The sequence below is a fragment of the Dama dama genome, chromosome 14, assembly GCF_033118175.1.
Source record: "Dama dama isolate Ldn47 chromosome 14, ASM3311817v1, whole genome shotgun sequence".
Lineage (NCBI taxonomy): Eukaryota > Metazoa > Chordata > Mammalia > Artiodactyla > Cervidae > Dama > Dama dama.
This window is the reverse complement of record NC_083694.1, coordinates 59339848-59357804: the sequence shown is the minus strand read 5'-3', so window position 1 is coordinate 59357804 and position 17957 is coordinate 59339848. Positions and strand designations below refer to the sequence as shown.

Below are 17957 nucleotides of genomic sequence, written 5' to 3'. Positions count from 1 at the left end.
GAAGCTCGGAGTTATAACTGCTAACTGATGCAGGGAGGAGAGGAGTCATGGATGCTGCTGGGGCCGCATGATCTGGTGGCCAGGCCTTGGCCTTTCCCTCCCTCTGTTAAGTGGTCAGAACTTAACATCTTGGGTCTGAATTGCCCCACAGATTTCTCCCCTGCTGGGATCTTTGTCAGTTCCAATCCTCCCCACCCCCTCATCCCTCCTGATATCCATCCTGGGCCTCCACAGGTTGTTTCAGCTCCCCATGTGGAGCTGCAGGGCCCCAACTGCCCCTAGGTCAGACTCCACATCCAACACATGGATGGCAGCAGTTGTGGTTGAGTCAATCAGTCGTGCTCAACGTATTGCAACCCCATGGAGTGTAGCCTGCCAGGCTCCTCCATCCATGGGATTTCCCAGGCAAGAATACTGGAGTGGATTGCCATTTCCTGATCCAGGGGATCTTCCCGACCCAGGGATTGAACCTGCATCTTCTGCATGGCAGAATTCTTTACCACTAAGCCATCACGGAAGCCCCTTTCAAAGCCCTGGCTGGCTCTTGGGGTAAGGCCCCACTGCTGAGCCTAAAGGTAAGCAGTATGGTTGGGGAATTAGGGTTGGGGTGGGGGCTGGTCTTGAAATGTTTCCTACTTTGCCCCGAGGAACAGGACTGGGCAATTTCTTAAGCCTGTCCCGTCCTCCAGGAAGCTTCCTTAGTTCACTCTTATGTTGGAATGGTAGGCTCTGGGAGAGGGGAGTATCAGGGTACCGTGGAGGCTGGCAAAGAGCCCCCGTGCACGCACTTTGTTGCGCTCTGAGTTGGTCAGGACGGGGTCCTCAGCTGCCAGGGCGATGCTGCTGGCTGCGATCACCAGGAGGATGCACATCTCGAAGTAGCGCAGGTTCACAATGTAGTGGCAGGCCCTGCGGATCCTGTGGGCAGCGGACGAGCCCACTGAGCTGGCCCAGCTTCCCTCCCATCCCATCCTTCCGCCCCACCCCCATACAATCAGCCTCCTCCAGACAGCCAGGCCTTGGCCAGAGGAAGCCGTGGGGAGAGCAATTTAATTTCTCAGGCACCACCCTTGATTTAAAGCCCCACTGGGGGAAAGTAATCAGATTGGTTAGAGACTGCAGTATGCAAGCCAAGATACATTATCTGCATGCGCATCTGAGCCACTGTGGGGAGCAGCAGCCAGCATCAAAAGACACACGCTTGGGTGGCTACATATTGCCTTCCACTGTGCCTCAGGGTCTACTCCCCCACTGTACAGAGACTGGGGCAGAGCAAGAAAATCCTAAGAACCCAGAAACATAAAACAGACCTTGATTCTAAGATTCCTGATGAAAGCAGCAACTGGTTTTCCCAAGCTGCAGGTATTTTGATCAAAGTGACTATTTTATAGACTGACTGCATCCTGGCCTCGGTTGGCCAGACATCTCTTTGCTCAGGTTCCTTCCTTCCCAGGGCCATGCCAGAATACTGCCCACATGGTCACTGAAAGCCTTCTCGTCTTCCGAGACCCTGAAGCTGGTCTACATCTTGCTCACTTCCTGGGCCAAAGGCAGCTTCTCTTTCAACATCCCATCTTTCCTGAATCTAACCTTCCAGATTTTTCCTTGCCCACCTCATCTCACAGCCCTGACTCTGCTCTGAGGCACACACCCACTTCAAAACTGATGTGCAGGGCAGCCAATGGATGATCCAGTTATCCTAAGCTTCCTATTCTCAGCTCAGTCCACCTCTGGAATATTTGGTGACACAGCCCAAGTAGATGTCCTCCCTTCCCAACCTTCCCTGCAACCTACTAACCAAAGAATAGATGAAGGGTCCTTTCCTCTGACATTGCTCATGTTCTATCTTAAATAACTCTTTAGACTATGGGCACAGAGTTCAGAGGCTGCTCATTAATTCCATGACCCACCTCAACTAGTGAATACCCTGGAGGCTTTATCTGGCCATATTCCACCAGGAAGGCTCAGGAGGACAGCTGGACCTTCATCCCTCCTTCCCATCCCCCTGCCCTGGCTCAAATCTTGGCTCAAAACCTCCAGTACCAAAGGAAGGTGGCCATGAAGGGTGTCTTACGGGTTGGTGGTGCTGAAGATGAACATTGAGCTGTGAGGCACCATGGCTTTGCCTGTCTCACGCTTCTCCTTCTTCTGCTGCTTCTTCTCCACCTCCTCCTCATCCTCTCTGATCTCTGCCTCTTTCAAGGGACTGGCTTCTCCATCAGTCTTGTTGCTGACTGCAAGAAGAACATGTGGAGCTCTTCAAAAACCTTGCTACATGCAGAATGGCGCCCTTCCTTTTCCACTGGGGATGGGACGAGAAGGTGGGAGAGGGAGCTAGGTACCTGTGAACATCAGGGTGTCTGTTAAATTACACTGAGTGAAGCCCAGGCTCTCTTCCTAGCTTTACCCCTGCCCTAATTTCAGGTGGGAGAGCCTTTTGTGCCATATAAATAACAATCCTGTTTCCCTAGGTAAAAGAGAATGGTTGTTTCTGTTGTAAAGTTTAGAAACTTACTTCTATCTAAAATCTGGCTTCTTTGTATATATTTACTTAGGGCATTCTTCACGTTGGTACCCCTGAACGGCGTATATTATTCCCCTTCTGCAGATGGGAAAACTGAAGTTCAGGGAATTCAAGGACCTTCCCTAAGGTCACACAGCTGGTGCTATGCTTATTGGCTCAGCCATGGAGGATTCTTTGTGACCCCATGGACTGTAGCCCACCAGGCTCCTTGTCCACGGGGATTCTCCAGGCAAGAATACTAGAGTGGGTTGCCATGCCCTCTTCCAGGGGATCTTCCCGACCCAAGGATTGAACCCAGGTATCCCGCAATGCAGGTGGATTCTTTACCATCTGAGCCACCAGGGAAGCCCAAGAATAATGGAGTGGGTAGCCTGTCCCTTCTACAAGGGATCTTCCTAACCCAGGAATCGAACCGGGGTCTCCCACATTGCAGGCAGATTCTTTACCAGCTGAGCTACCAGCTGGGGTAGCTGGTATGGGGTAGCTTGGGGCTTCCCAAGCCCCATACAGCTGGTATACATTCGCAATTCAAAATTCTATCTCCTTTCAATGAAACCACACTGCAATGGAAGATTTTAAGAAGCCATGACTCTGTCTGTGGCTGCCCTTCTGGCTGTTCTTGTTCCAGTTCTGATTGATACAGAAATGAGAATGCAATATTCATGTGACGATGGGTCTATGACTTCTCCCAGGATCGAGAGGATGAAGAAGCAGAGACCAAGAGGGGCTGCTGGGCCAGCCCCAGAATGAGAACAGAAGAGGGTTAAACTTTCTTAAGTCTCAAAAGAGTGTGTGTCAGTTGCTCAGTCGTGTCTGACATGTCTGACTCTTTGTGACCCCCACGGACTGTAGCCCGCCAGGCTCCTCAGTCCATGGAATTCTGCAGGCAAGAATACTGGAGTGGGCTGCCATCCCCTACTCCAGGGGATCTTCTCGACCCGGGGATGGAACCCAGGTCTCTTGCACTGCAGGCAGATTCTTCCCTGAGCCACCAGAAGCCCAACCCTCTTTTATGAGACACACACTACTATGACCCTCATAAAAGAGGGTCCAAAAACACTTTCTTATTAGAGCACAAAACTAAACAAGATAGCAGGGGTTACTGGACATGGGAGATTATAAAGTAGTACTGGCATTCCAAAGAATACTTTGAGATGTATTTCACTTTGAGAAGGTCAAGAAATGGAGACAGAGCAGTGAAAGAAAGAAAAATAGGGAAAGAGGACTGTTTTGTGAAAAGAATAAAAATATGGGGGGAAAAAGCAAGAGTGGAATCCTGTGGTCACAATTCAGTGCCACGCGAACAGATGGTGGTGGGGTTATGTAGAGATGGGCATGGGGTCAGGCACGGATGGGTATGGGGTAAGTGCTTTGGGGATGTGTTTCCCTTTAAGGCCTCACAGATGAATATCCACCACCTCCGGGAACTGTGAGAGAAAGTGTGACTAAAAGCTCCTAGGAGAAAGACAGTCAATATGAGTAAAAGATTCAAGAAATGTTAGCACAGAGGAAGGTCTCAGAGGTCATCTCGTTCAACGCTCTCACTTCACAGATGATAAACTGAAGCCTCAAGACAGACAGTGTTTTTGGAGGTTACATGTTGAGCAGAACCAGGGCCAACGTGGGCCTGCCTGCCAGCAATGGTCCCCTAACTTATCAGCTGGCTGAGCACATGGGGGAGGGGCGGCCCAGAGAATATGCCATAAGATATCCACAAATTAAGTAGCTGAATAGACAATGGGGTACAGAATCATATGTGAACTCTCTGAAGACTCTAGGGGGACCACGGGCTGAATGACATTTTATGGGTAAAATTTAAGATTGAGAAAATTCTAGCTTAGTTCTCTTGCTGCTGCTGCTAAGTCACTTCAGTCGTGTCTGACTCTGTGCGACCCCATAGACAATAACCCACCAGGCTCCCCCATCCCTGGGATCCTCCAGGCAAGAATACTGGAGTGGGTTGCCATTTCCTTCTCCAAGTTCTCTTGCAAACGGGGCTAAAACTGCTGCTATTCTTTCATACGTTGAAGAAGGAGTCCATCCCACTGGTGGGGTTTTCCTTGCAGCTTTCCCAGGACGGTTCCAGAACCATGACTCCACCGGCCCTGGGGGGGGTGTGGGTGGTGTGGGGGAAGGGGAACGGGCCGTGTCCTCACTGTGCACCACGGTTGAGTCCACCACGGGGCCCACGTCGGGGATGGTGACAGTGACGCTGGTGCTCTCGGTGGTGGCCTTGTCCGTGTTGGCCGTGACGCAGGAGAGGTCCGGCTCGCTCTGGCTGACCCGGCCCATGTCCAGATGCACGTCCCCCAGCAGAGCCTGCTCACTGCTGCCCTCCGGCTCCTGCTCCTGCGTCAGGGCCGCGTCTTTCCCCACTTCCAGCTCTGGCTGGGGCGGGACAAGGGGTGTATCGCCCTCATCCAGGGCTCCTGCCAGCCCGGAGCCTCTGGGCACCATCAGACTGTTGGTCCTGTGAAGACAGAGGAGAAGACAGCTGCTGCTCATATCAGGAAGTGATTCTGAAACAGCTGCTGTGCCTGGGGAAAGGGAAGGGTGAGGGGAGTCACGCGGCCCTGCTGGAGAGCACATGGCACCCGCCCTCTGCCCCCTCACCAGGCAGAGGAGCTGAGGTCCACCGGGGCGGCATCCATCAGCTCACTCCTGCCCATCACGCCCTCCCCACTCCAATAGGATATGCCCTGGTTTCCAGGGGAACAGATCTCACTGCTATTGTATTGACACATACCTCGTAAAAGATGCATTATACAAAAGGGGAAACTGAGTTTCAGAGAGGCTTACACTGGAGAACCCCTAACGTGGGCCACCCTACCTGTCTCCAGGGTGCTCCTACGTCGCACTTACCTCCGTAAGTCCTGGGATCGCTCTCGCTCTTCCTCCTGGATCATGGGTTCTTTGCCCCCATGGCCAGCCCTGGGCTCACGGTCCCTCTCCCCCTCGCCGGGCACAGCTTCATCCAGACTCCGCTCCTGGCTGGTGGACCTGCTCCTGGAGGTGGAGGAGGGCTCCCTGCTCTCGGTCCTGACGCGGCGGTGCCGGCTGCGCCGCTGGCTCTGCCTGTGCCGGGCCCGCTCCTCGAAGGTCACCACCGCCTCCCCGCCGCCCGCCTCCGGCTGGGTCGGGTCGCAGTTCCCGTGACAGGGCCGGGCCAGCCAGGGCGGCTCCCGTTTGCCCAGGGCCAGGGGGCTCCTCTGGCTGTCCAGGGCACTCGCCAGGTCCCTGCTGTCCCCCTTGAGGGACCCCCCGCGGCTGACTCGCTCTTCCTCACACTTCTCCAGCCCCAGGCCCAGGGCGAGCCCCTCGATGGGCCGGGGTCTCCGGTAGAGGCTGGGGTGCGCGTTGAGCGGGTTGAGGGGGCTCAGCGGGTTGAGGGGGTTGAGGGGGTTCATGGGCGGGGCCTCCTCCTTGTTGAGGGCCTCCTGGCTGGACATCTGCATGTGCCTCCTCAGCTGGCTGGTCCGCTGCTCCCACACGGACATGTGATGGCGGCGCCTCCGCTCCCTCCTGGCAAGGGGGAGAAGGCGAGGCCAAGATCAGAGCTGCCGGCCAAGGGCTGGGGAGGGTGGCCACAGGGGCCCAGTCCAGCCCACGGTGGCCAGGGCACGGGGTTGGGGGGAAACACACGGTGGGGGAGCAAATGGGAGAGCCCAGGACCTGCAGACAGGAAGCACAGAAAAATGCGAGGGGCAGAGTGGGTGGTGGGACCGGTGCCCCCCAGTTTTGTGGGGTCTCCCACTCTGATCCCTGCCCTGAAGTAGCTGAGGCAGGGTGGGGGCAGCCCAGGACCGAGTCCCAGTGGCCAGGACCTGCAGACAGTGGTACGAAGGTTGCCAGGTCTTCACTCCCCGCTCCCCTTTGCTTTCAGGGCATCAACCTGTACTCGCTCTGTGCGCGCCAATGGCCCTTAGTTCAAGGTCAGAGGCCTTTCTTCCTCCTGCTCTCCTTCTTTCCCTTTCCCATGCCAGCCTGGGAGAGTCAGGGCTGAGAAGTTCAAGGGCAGGTCCTACTAAAGGGAGATTGACGACAGCAGGGAGCAGACCCAAGTTACAAAAAGTCTGGGCGTGACCCTCGTGGTGATGCGGTGGGGTCTCTTCCACAACCACTGATAAAATCCAAGGGACTCTATGTCCAGGGACCATGAGCAGCTCATACTCAAAACCACCGCTGAACAGTTCAGTTTGGAGGCCTAGCTGACCATTCACATGGCAGCAGGAAACACAAACACAGGGTGGGCTTCCATAGGTGGCGGAGGGTGGATGCCTACACCTGCACCCCCAGGCGCCCATGGGTGCACCTCTAGAGCCCGTGCAGGGGACGCTCACAGGTGCCCATGTGCATCCTCACTGGGGCCCACACGAACTGTCCACAAGCGCCCGCATGAAAGGCACCCCACTGGCACAAACAACCCACGCCGACACATGTCCACTCACAGGCCACACGGAAGAGCAAACTACACACGGGGTCACATACCTGAGACACACACCGAGAAAGGCACATGGTGAAAGGTGCGGAGGGGCAGATCCACAAACCATGTGCACGGAACGCACACGCACACGCCACAGCCCACACGGACACGTGCACGCCCGGTGCCACTCTGTCCCCGGCAAGGACAAAGACACGGTGTCCCCGCACCCACACGTAACCACTCACAAACACGCAGACCGGCGCACACATACAGGTGGCTGCTGCGTGGCTCCCACATCGACATGTGGTGTCTTCTCCTCCTGTCTCTTCTGGGGAAGAAAAACGGACAGGTTCAGTTCACCCCCACCTCTAGGACCCGCCAGCCCCTCGGCCACCAGCCGATCTCCAGGGAGAGGCACAGAATCCCCTAGGTGCCTGCTGCCCTCTGTACACGCCCAACCATCAACTCTCCACGGGACTGGCCTTGGTGACTTGCTGTGTGCAAACACACGGACCAAATATATTGAAGCGAACATGCAGGCACGCGCAGGGTTCACCAATTCATAGACGCTTTGGACGCTCAGTCATCGAGCCCTTCTGGCACTCAGGTTTCACCTAAGTGTCCTTCAGAGACCTATTCTGGAAACCCTGTAAACTTGGATGAAGTTCATTTCCCCCTGTTCATATCTAGGATATTCACAAAGGCATGACTCCCTGGCTTATCCCTCCCATCTTACACAACATGCAGGGAACAAATGCTCTAGCGTGCACACCATCGGCCCATGGCCAAAGGCAGGGCCACCACTGTATGGGCTGCCATCCGCATACCTCAGGATGTGAGTGGTGACCCCCGCACGCGTGCACCGTGGTGGCCCTGGCTGAAGGCCTTGAGCACTGTATATTCAGCTGGGTAAAGCAAGTATTACCCTCCCTGGCCTCGCGCAGGGAAAAATCTCTTCTACACACACGCACATGCTCTGTCCTTTCGACCACAAGGTCAGTGGAAGGTCAATGGTCAGGTGAGGGCATCACCCACAAAGGCAAACAGGAAAAATGAAGCTGTCAGCGCAGGGTCAGTGCTAAGGTGGAGAAAGACGTGCCTGGGACACTTGTGGAATGAGCCTGCCCCGGTTCCTGGGGTGACAAACCCAGTCTGGCCCAACGGACCCTGCCTGGACCTGGGAGGTTGGCAAATGTGGCTCCTTCCCTGATGAAATGGACATCCGCCCATGGAAAACACGCAGGGAAACTAGTGCCGCTCAACCGCCACGTCCACATCCGCAGAGCAGCCTGGTCCACGGTGGGCAGGGGGAACAGAGGCAGCTGGTCTGAGCCTAGAGAGGCGCAGGGCACAGGAGCACCCCTGGGATGGATGTGGCCAAGACTGTGGAGACGCCTGTGACTAGGTCCCCAGCACCCCGCAGCACTGGTGGCTGCCATGCACGTGGGGCAGCCATGCCAAGAGGCACGGGGGCTCAGAGAAAGAGGTACACATTCTAGACAGGCAGCATGCACGCCCACCAGGAAAAGTACTTTCCACCAGCTATGCAGTGATACCCATGCAGTGACAGCTCTGCAGCTATGCAGGAGACCTGGGTTTGATCCCTGAGTCAGGAAGATGCCCTGGAGAAGGAAATGGCAACCCACTCCAGTCTTCTTGCCTGGAGAATTCCATGGATAGATGACCCTGGCAGGCTACAGTCCATGGAGTCGCAAAGAATTGGACATGACTAATCGATTAACACTTACACCAGCTACTTGCAAATTCTCAAGTCGTCACACACTGGCCCTCCAGAAGCACATGTGGAAGAGGGTAAATACGTGGAAGAATTCTCTGCATGCTCACAAGTGTGTGCATACATATAAACACGCACACAGAGGCCAGGCCAAAGAGAAAACCAAACTCTCATTTCCACACAAATCAGATCCACACTTCAAACTTCACTTCTCCACTTGCACGTACAAAGATCCAGATTCACATCCTATCACAACCATTAGTACATCTTCAACATTCCTACAATCACACAGAGAAGCATCTCCCCAATTCACACACATGTGACCTCACACACACTCGGCAAGGACCATGTGGACCAGGACGGGTGGCTGGTATTCTTCACTCCAAAGATGAAGAAACAGGGACTCTGAGATGCTAAGAGGTTCTCACTCTAAGGTCACAGCACTGAGGGACAGAGCTATGTCTAGCCCTCAGGTTTTTTGGTTTGTAATAATGTCCTAGCTGCCACATTCGCACTCAGTCATACTATAGTCCAGAAGTCAGGGGTCTTGGCCTGCCTATTCAAACACACTCTGTTGTTCAGCCAGCAGCACACCCATCACCCCCAAAGCCTGGGATGATTACAGCACTCCTCCCGCCTCACTGTGCCCAGATACGCACACAGCTCACTCCCTACGGCCCTGTGCCTACCAGATCTCATTCATTCTTTCATTCCATAAATAGTGAGCTTCCACTCTGGGCCAAGCATCCTTCCCCCTCATATCTCCAAACCCACTCCTCCTCCAGGTTTCCTCATCTCAGGAAATAGAACCACCCACTCCTAAAGTGGCAGCCAGCTCCACCCACCAGCATTTTTGGATACCTGTGTGTATTTATTTTTAGCCCAAACTCATGAGTGCAGGGAAAGTGGGGTAGAAACTGCTCGAGGCTCAGAGAAAATTCTAGGGAGTAAGGAGTTGTTTCATCTTTAACAATCTTTAACGAATTTTGGAGCGAGTTTTTTTTTTTTTCTCATTCACAGAGGAGGGGCCTAGAGGCCAGGCCTTCCTTCAGTTTTGAAAGGTGAAAACAAGAGGACAGCCATGCAGGGGAGGGGGTCTCCACACATAAGTCTGGAATGTCCCTATAAGGCGAGGCTGAGGACATTGAGAGCCTTTCTTTTTTTTTTTTTTTTTGAGAGCCTTTCACATGAGCTCTGGGAAGGGAAGGGCTCCTTGCTGATCAGTTTCAAGTTAACAGATGACAGGGTCTGGGTCCAGCTAGACACAGGTCCAGCTGGCCAGATGCTTCAGACCCTCCCCAGGAATATCCCAGGGCCCCTCACACAGTCCTCATGCAGGCCCAGAAGGCCCAACAGGAATTCAGGGTTCTGTGGTCACTTCTCAGCCTCTCCCTCAAAGCCCTCCCCCAGTGCCACGCAGAAGTCAGCCGCCCAAAGGTCCCCACGGTCTGCTAGTTCCACCAGCAGCCACCAGGGCCAGGCTGGATCCTCAAAGAGTCTACACTGGCTGCTCTAATGTATCACCCCCCCATTCTCTCTCTAATCCACTCCAAATGGATTTTGTTCCCACTGGGCCACTTAAACAGCTCTCGTGAAGTTCACTAACAGTGTTCATTTTGCCAAATTCAATGCTCCCTTTTATGTTCTCATTTTATGTGATCTTTCAGTAGTCCTGAGCTCCTCTATCCACCTCCTCCTGCCAGAAGTGTGTTCTTCTCCACGTCTCCAGAACACCCTGCTCACCTCATGGGTTTCTCTTTGAACACAGGGTGCTCTCTGGCCTCTGGCCTCAGCCTCTTAGTCCAGCTCTCCCTGGGTCATCTCTCCTAGGATGACAGACTAAATGCCATCCAAATGCAAATGCTCCCCCCAATCCTTATTTCTAAGGATTAGAATCCTGACTTCTGAGCTTCAGACTCATGTGGCCAACAGCCCATTCAACATCTTCACTTGTTTGTCTTATATGCATCTCAAATTTAATGCCATCAAAAGGAACATTGGATTTCCACCATCTTCAGGTGAGCCGTAAATACCACTACCACCTCTCCAGGCATCAAACCTTAAAACCTGGGAGAAATGTTTGTTTCTCCTTTTTTTTTTCCCGTCTCCACTTCCATCACATTTATTCCATCAGCTCATCCTATTGGTTCTCCCTCCAAATACAGCCTGAATGAGATGAATTCTCATCTCCTCTGTTGCTACTATCATGGTCTAAACCACCACCAACTCTCACTGCTTTACTCTAAGAGCCAATCTCTGTCTTCCTGCCTCCAGTCTGGGCCCCTTCAGTCCATTCTTCACAGAGCAAAGTGACCTTTTCAAGTATAAATCAAATCCTACCCATCCTTCTCCTCTAGACCCTCCTACAGTTGTAATCAGAACAAAAGCAAAGTCCTTCACTTGAGCCTTTAAAACCTCCCCGGCCATACCTCCTTCTCTTTCCTCTTGCTCCCTCCACACCAGCCATACCGGGGCCTTGCTGGGAATGCTCCATCTTCATAACGTCACACTTCTACACTTTTAGGTCTCTGCTTAAACATCCTCTCTTCAGAGAATTCCTCCCAAATTGCCCAAAGGTACTGTACCCAATTCCTATTCCTCTGCCTTAGTACCCTGTTTTACTTATTTTATAGATGTTCTATCTAAAATTATTTCTGTGCATTTATCAGCTATCTTGCTTACTGAAATAAAAGTTATGTGAAAAAAGAGCCCCTGGCCCTGTCTTGCTCAGTACTGTATTCACAGGATGCTTCCTGGCACACAGCAGGCTCCCTCCAAGGGTCAACAGCTGTGGAACTGAGCACTGGGCTGTCGACACAGGAGCCCGGGGTCTGTGACATGGGGATAGCGACTCACTCGATGGAAGGCATGTTGGGTGCAGACATCGGGCTGACCTCCTTGGCCTTCTGCAGCGCATGCTTCTGGTTGAAGGCCTCCTCTTCTTCCTGTTCATCCTAGACACAAAGTAGAGATGGCGTTGTCTGGGATCCCCATAAAGGAGAGTAGCTTCCTCGGCCCTGCCCAGAAGGGCTGAGGGAGCTTCTGGAGACCTGGAGAAGCGGGGAAAGCAGAGCAAGAGGTGAAACAGGCAGAGTGAGGTCAGGTTGGCTCACAGACCTCCAGCAACTAGCAGTCAGGCCTCCCGAGACAGCAGCCTCCACAGCCCTGGCGAGGCCAACTGTTCTGGCCCCCATCCTCCCCCATAGGCTCCCCATGTTTCCTCAGGAGAGACTTAAGGTCTACCCCAAACCCCAGCCCTCGGTGGAGGTGGCCAGGGCTATAGAGGTCAGAGGCCAGAGCTGACACTTCTTGGATGCTCTGCAGTGTCCGGAAGTGATGGAGAAGGACCTTCCAGGCAGAGACCCTGAGATGAGCACCACGATCCTCATCAGACCCTCTTCCCTACACAGCTAAGTGACCCCCACCCTGGTGCTCGGGCAGGGACCTCAGCCCCTCACTCACACTCCAGCTTATAAATGTCTTTCTATGTGACGATACCAAGGAAACCCAGTTCAGGTAAAATGACTGCAGCTAGTAAGAATACATACATCTTCAAAGATTGTTCTGGTTTTTACACACGTCCTTTTGCTTGACCCTTGCTGTCCTCCTGAGAGGTATGCAAGGCAGATATAGCATTCCCTTTTATACAGATGAAGGAAGCAATGTTAATAGAGACCAGGGGTCAAGTCTAAGCTAAAAGGGCCAGTAAGTGACAGATGTATAACTCACAGCTGGTTTTTACACATGTCCATTTGCTTGATCCTTGCTGTCCTCCTGAGAGGTATGCAAGGTAGAATATAGCATTCCCTTTTTTACAGATGAAGGAAGCAACATTAATAGAGACCAGGGGTCAAGTCTAAGCTAAAAGAGCCAGTAAGTGACAGATGTGTGACTCACAGCCAGCTTTTCAGCTACTAGAGCTTACCCTGTCTGCAGGTAAGAAGATCCTTGAGAATGCAGAGAAGAGCAGGTAACCCTCAAGGAATACATGGAAAAAGCTCATAAACATCACCAGGATGCTATGGATTTTGCCTTAAAACAAATACGTATTATGAGGGAAGGTTTCACTCATCTCCTTAAACAATCCCACTGCCATTGTATTGCCTCTACCCCTGAAGACATGACTCAGAGGAAAGAAAGGAATTGTTCTTTGAGAAATACGGTGTCTGGCTTCTTTGAAACTCATGGAAACTTCCACCAGGATGAAGTGAGCACTGGAATACCCCCACAGCCACAGTCCTGGACCCTCTAACCCTCAAACTCAGAAGGGTGAAGACACATGATTGAGGTTACACAGTCACAGGTGAAGAGGTGGAACTTAAATCCAAGACTCTGGTAGTTTCTCTATTTTCCAAGTCACAAGCCTGCAAAGGCTATCTTTGAGAGTCTGCAGTGACTAAGTGATCATCTTCAATGTCCAATGAGAGGCCCCATTTGGTCCAAGGCTCCACAAACTCAGTGAAAGTGAACCAGGCTCCCTTCATGGACAAGTGTAGCTCTCCAGGTATCCACGAGCTCCCAGAAGGGGCCTTCCCTGCAGGCCTGAGCCAGACAGTGCAGGCTTCTGGAGGCAACTCCAAAGCCTAGTGGGCACGCAATGGCCCAGAGAACCATTGGATCCCTGGAGAACAAGGCTCACCTTGGTCAGCTCCTGGGCATTGGCCAGGTTGTCCACAGCGATGGCCAAGAACACATTCAGCAGTGTGTCTGGGGCAATGAGTTAAGGATGGGCAAGTAAGAAAAGTAAAAGGAGCCCCAGCAAGGCTGAGAAGGCATCTCCATGCCTTTCCTATCTGGGACACCAGCAGGGACAGAGTCACCCCAAAGAGTCACTTAAGTAGGGACTGCAGAGGGAGGGAAAGAGATATTATGCAGCTCTGTTTGAAGGAGAATACGTTTTCTCTCCTTCCACATATCATCTCTTTGCAATGGATAAAGAAATATACCTGAATCAAACCCCCTAGGGAAGGGGGAGATGGAGGGAGGAGGCCTTTGCACAGCTACAGCCTCTAATTACAGCAACATCAAATAGAGAACCACTGAACAACAAGACAGGTAGGGAACAGGAGGTAGGAGGCTGGAATTGAAGCCCATCTAGATCAGTCATGCTAGTCTGACCTTAAAGATGAAAAAAAAAAAAAATGAGATTCTACAGACTCATTACTATCTCTCAGTAATGGGATGCTAACATTTCTCAATCTTCTTGTCCTGGGAGGCTCCCATATTTCATTTAACAAAATGTCTCAGGGCACACAAGATCATTATGGAGCCCATTTCTATTCCACACTCTAACCTCAGAAGTCCCAATTTTCCAATTATCCTCAAGGCTCATGTGTTATGGAACATACATCTGTTTTAGCACAAAAGTCCAGGTCTGACTACCCTCAGAGTAACAGGAAAATTAAGGTGCCGCTATTAAGGCAAACTGGCCTTCCATTTCTGTGACTCACTGCCTAGCTTTCTTTATATGGGTTTCTTGTGTTTGTTTATAGTCTGCTCTGGCCCTTAGAAGTTTTCAGAGCAGAAAACTTAAAGAACATCTATGCTCTGTGAGACTATGGAAAAGGCAAAAATACATCTGTAACACATGGCTGTCCCCTTTTCACTCGAGTGATCTCAATTCAAGACAAGTCCCACTTGCCCAAAACATCATGTAGAAGTTTCTGGTCTGTGGAATATTCAAGTAAACTATCTCATTTTACTATTTACAACTAACAAAGGACATAGATATTGTTTCCTCTTTTCAGATGTGAAAACTAGAAGCTCAGAGAGGTTAAGTGACTTTCCCAAGGCCACATAGCTGGTAAGCAGAGCTGCTGGGATTAAAACCTAAATCTTCCTTGTCTAGATCCCAAGACCAGTCATGGGTTTGGGAATTAAATGCACTTATTTTCTAGTCTCCCATTATAATTTAGTAATTGACTTTGATCAACTTATTTCCTCTAAGATTTGTAAGGCAAGGATTAGATGAAATGATGCCTGAAAACCGTTTAGTATGAGGTCTTATGAATAGTACAAGTTATGATAAATGCTAGCTATGCTCAGCAGTATTAGCATTAATCACAATACTAATATTTTTGAGAACTTATTAGGTGGAAGGCTTTGTTCTCTGTTAACATAGAGAACTAACATATGATCCAGAAATCCCACTCCTGGACATATATCTGGAGAAAACCATAATCTGAAATGATACATGCACCCTAATGTTCACTGCAGCACTATTTACAATAACCAAGACATGGAAGCAACCTAAACGTCCATCAACAGATGAATAGATAAAGAAGATATGGGATATTTATACAGTGGAATATTGGTCAGCCATAAAAAATAATGAACTAATGATGTGCAGCAATGTGGACAGACCTACAGAATATCATCCTAAGAGAAGTAAGACAGACAAAGGCAAATATCCTATGATATCACCTATATGTGGAATCATAAAAAAATGATACAAATGAAGTTATATACAGAATAAAAATAGACTCACGGACATAGAAAACAAACTTATGGTTACTACTATTAAAAGGGAAAGAGGGGAAGGGATAAATTAGGAGTTTGGGATTAACATACACCCATTACTATAACTAAAACAGAAAACCAACAAAGACCTACTGTATAGCACCCGCAACTATACTTGATATTTGTAATAACCTATAAAGGAAAAGAGTCTGAAAAAGAATATATATATATGCATGTATGTATAACTGAAACATTTTTCTGTACACCTAAAATTAATACAACATTGTAAATCTACTATAAACAAAAACAAATGTTTAAGTAAAAGAAAACATATAATTCATTAATATTATAATCCAGTTATTACTATTTCAGCCTATAATGATCTCTGTCCTCTCTTATTTTCCCCAGTTCATAGTCCCTCCAATCATTTACTATAACAGACTCATATGATTTTATCTGTGATGATAATCTCATAACCTGGATGTTATGATATCCGATAACTGGGATGATACTCTATCTTACTTATACTCATCTTCTTTTACCCAGATAGCAAATGTTCCTTAAGAGCGGGATCCTTGTTTCTCTTAGTACACCTAACACTGTCTACCCCATTGCTACCTGCCCTCTGCTATCACCAGCATCACCACCACCATGGCCACCTCCTCCTCCTCACATGCTGGTCCAGGCTGGCAGAACAGAGCAGCATTTTTAAAAGGATACAGTTTCCAAACAAGGTGAGCACAATGAAATAGATAGCTGACCACATGCCCGAGCTGACCCCGCCCTGGGAGCGGATCCCGTTGTACATCACCTCATTCCAGTCCTCACCCGTCAGGATCTACACAAAGGACATAACAGGCTAATCAGAGACCTGGGCTGGATGAGAAAACGGGGTCAGTGGAAAGGGGAAAATTCTGAGTCTGGGTCTTTTCCATTTACCCTCTTGTCAGGGAGGAAAAAAAGTCACACCCATGAATAATCAACTGCCTTCTGATGTGTAAGAGAATTTTAGCCATTGAAAATGGAAGAAGAATATCAAAAGGAAAAGTCCTATTCCTCAAAACGTAGAATCTCCGGTCTCCCATCCCACACCCCAGCTTTGCCAAGCCTACGGGAACCACACAGATCAGGTGGTCCAGGCACTGATGGACTATTTTCTGGAGCTGCCAAGATACAGTTCCTGAGACAGCAGCATTGTTGGAAAGAGCCTCATGGGCTCCAGTTCCAGAAAACTGAGTTCTGGTTCAGTCTTAGATTCTGGCTAAACAGAGTTCTCCTTTAGCTCTTAGACATCACCGATTTTGAGTTTCCTCCCATGATTAGAAAAAAAAAGATCAGGTGGGGGTGGAAAAGATTCTTCATTAAATGGACATATAAGTTAGAAGGTACTTTAAATTTCATAAAACCAGAAATGTGATGTTACTGAATGTCTTTGACTTAATTAACATCTCTTGCAAACTGACAAGTGCAGGGAGAAGGCCAATGAGGTCATCACAACAGAGCTCTTTTATTATTTATAAGAACAGAGCTATAGAAATCCTAGGAATTACAGTGGTGATGACTACTCAATAAGCAAGAGTACTAAGTACTGCCTGAGAGGAGCCTGGAGAGGAAAGGGAGGATTCTTTTACAACATCATCACCTTGGAGCATGTGCACCAAGGGATCCCAAGTAACATTTTTAACATCCTCATACCTGGAATACAGTCATGATTGCTGCAGGGAAGGTGTCAAAGTTTGCTGAAGGAGTCCCATCATTAAAGTTGAACCTGAAAAGGAGATTCAGAGAGAATGAAATGAAAATCTCACACACCAAGTTTTCCCTTCCTAAAATTATGCCATTTTCATCACTCCTTTCCCCTTTCTTCACATCCCTGTCTTCCCTATTCTCCTTCCATTCCAGTAACTTACAAAGATGGTTTTAATGACTACTACTAAGAACTACCAGGGCTTCCCTGGTGGCTCAGAGGTTAAAGCGCCTGCCTGCAATGCGGGAGACCTGGATTCAATCCCTGGGTCGGGAAGATTCCCTGGAGAAGGAAATGGCAACCCACTTCAGTATTCTTGCCTGGAGAATCCCATGGACAGAGGAGCCTGGTGGGCTACAGTCCATGGGGTCGCAAAGAGTCGGACACAACTAATCGACTTCACTTTCACTTCACCAGGAACTGTGCTCTTGAAGGGCACTGGTGATGGGATCTGGACTGATCTTGACTTGTAAGACCCCAAGCTTTCAGAGGCAGCTCCAAAGGGGCACCTTTCAGGGACAGCTCCAAAGGGAGAGGTCCCCTCAATAAGAACCCCATATGGTGTGGAGGGATTAAAAACAGAAGACATTAGTTTCACATATAACATGCATGGTTGATATGGGTCATGAACACGAACAAACACATGGTAACATGGTGAACAAACTGGTGACCCCAGAGCTCACAGGATGAAGTTGAGGTTTTGAGGCTGCTTTGGCTGGAAACTTCATTGGTGCTTACCTGCCCCCAAACAGCTGCATTCCTAGGAGAGCAAAGACAACGATGAAGAGGAAAAGGAGGAAGAGTAAACTGATGATAGACTTCATGGAACTCATCAAGGAGACCACCAAATTCCGGAGGGATGCCCAATACCTACAAAAACCCAGACAGCGTTACAGCGGCAGGTTCAGTCAGTTCAGTTCAGTTGCTCAGTCGTGTCCGACTCTTTGAGACCCCATGAACTGCAGCACGCCAGGCCTCCCTGTCCATCACCAACTCCTGGAGTCCACCCAAACCCATGTCCATTGTGTCGGTGATGCCATCCCAACTATCTCATCCTCTGTCGTCCCCT

General features: G+C 50.2%; 1 protein-coding gene across 3 annotated transcripts in view; it reads right to left on the bottom strand.

The window, feature by feature from the left end:
• The window catches only part of CACNA1E (calcium voltage-gated channel subunit alpha1 E), a 326283-nt gene that overhangs the window by 65550 nt on the left and 242776 nt on the right, over positions 1-17957 (bottom strand). For 2 of the 3 annotated variants that reach the window (XM_061161261.1, XM_061161262.1), the window contains exons 14-23: positions 17627-17758; positions 16837-16909; positions 15862-15979; positions 13322-13389; positions 11539-11636; positions 7219-7275; positions 5387-6046; positions 4681-4994; positions 2075-2234; positions 789-918 (exon numbers count right to left, since the gene is read on the bottom strand). In XM_061161261.1, the coding sequence (XP_061017244.1) occupies positions 789-918; positions 2075-2234; positions 4681-4994; positions 5387-6046; positions 7219-7275; positions 11539-11636; positions 13322-13389; positions 15862-15979; positions 16837-16909; positions 17627-17758 (1810 nt within the window). The remainder of the gene's footprint in view (positions 1-788; positions 919-2074; positions 2235-4680; positions 4995-5386; positions 6047-7218; positions 7276-11538; positions 11637-13321; positions 13390-15861; positions 15980-16836; positions 16910-17626; positions 17759-17957) is intronic. The other variant, XM_061161263.1, reaches the window with a different exon arrangement.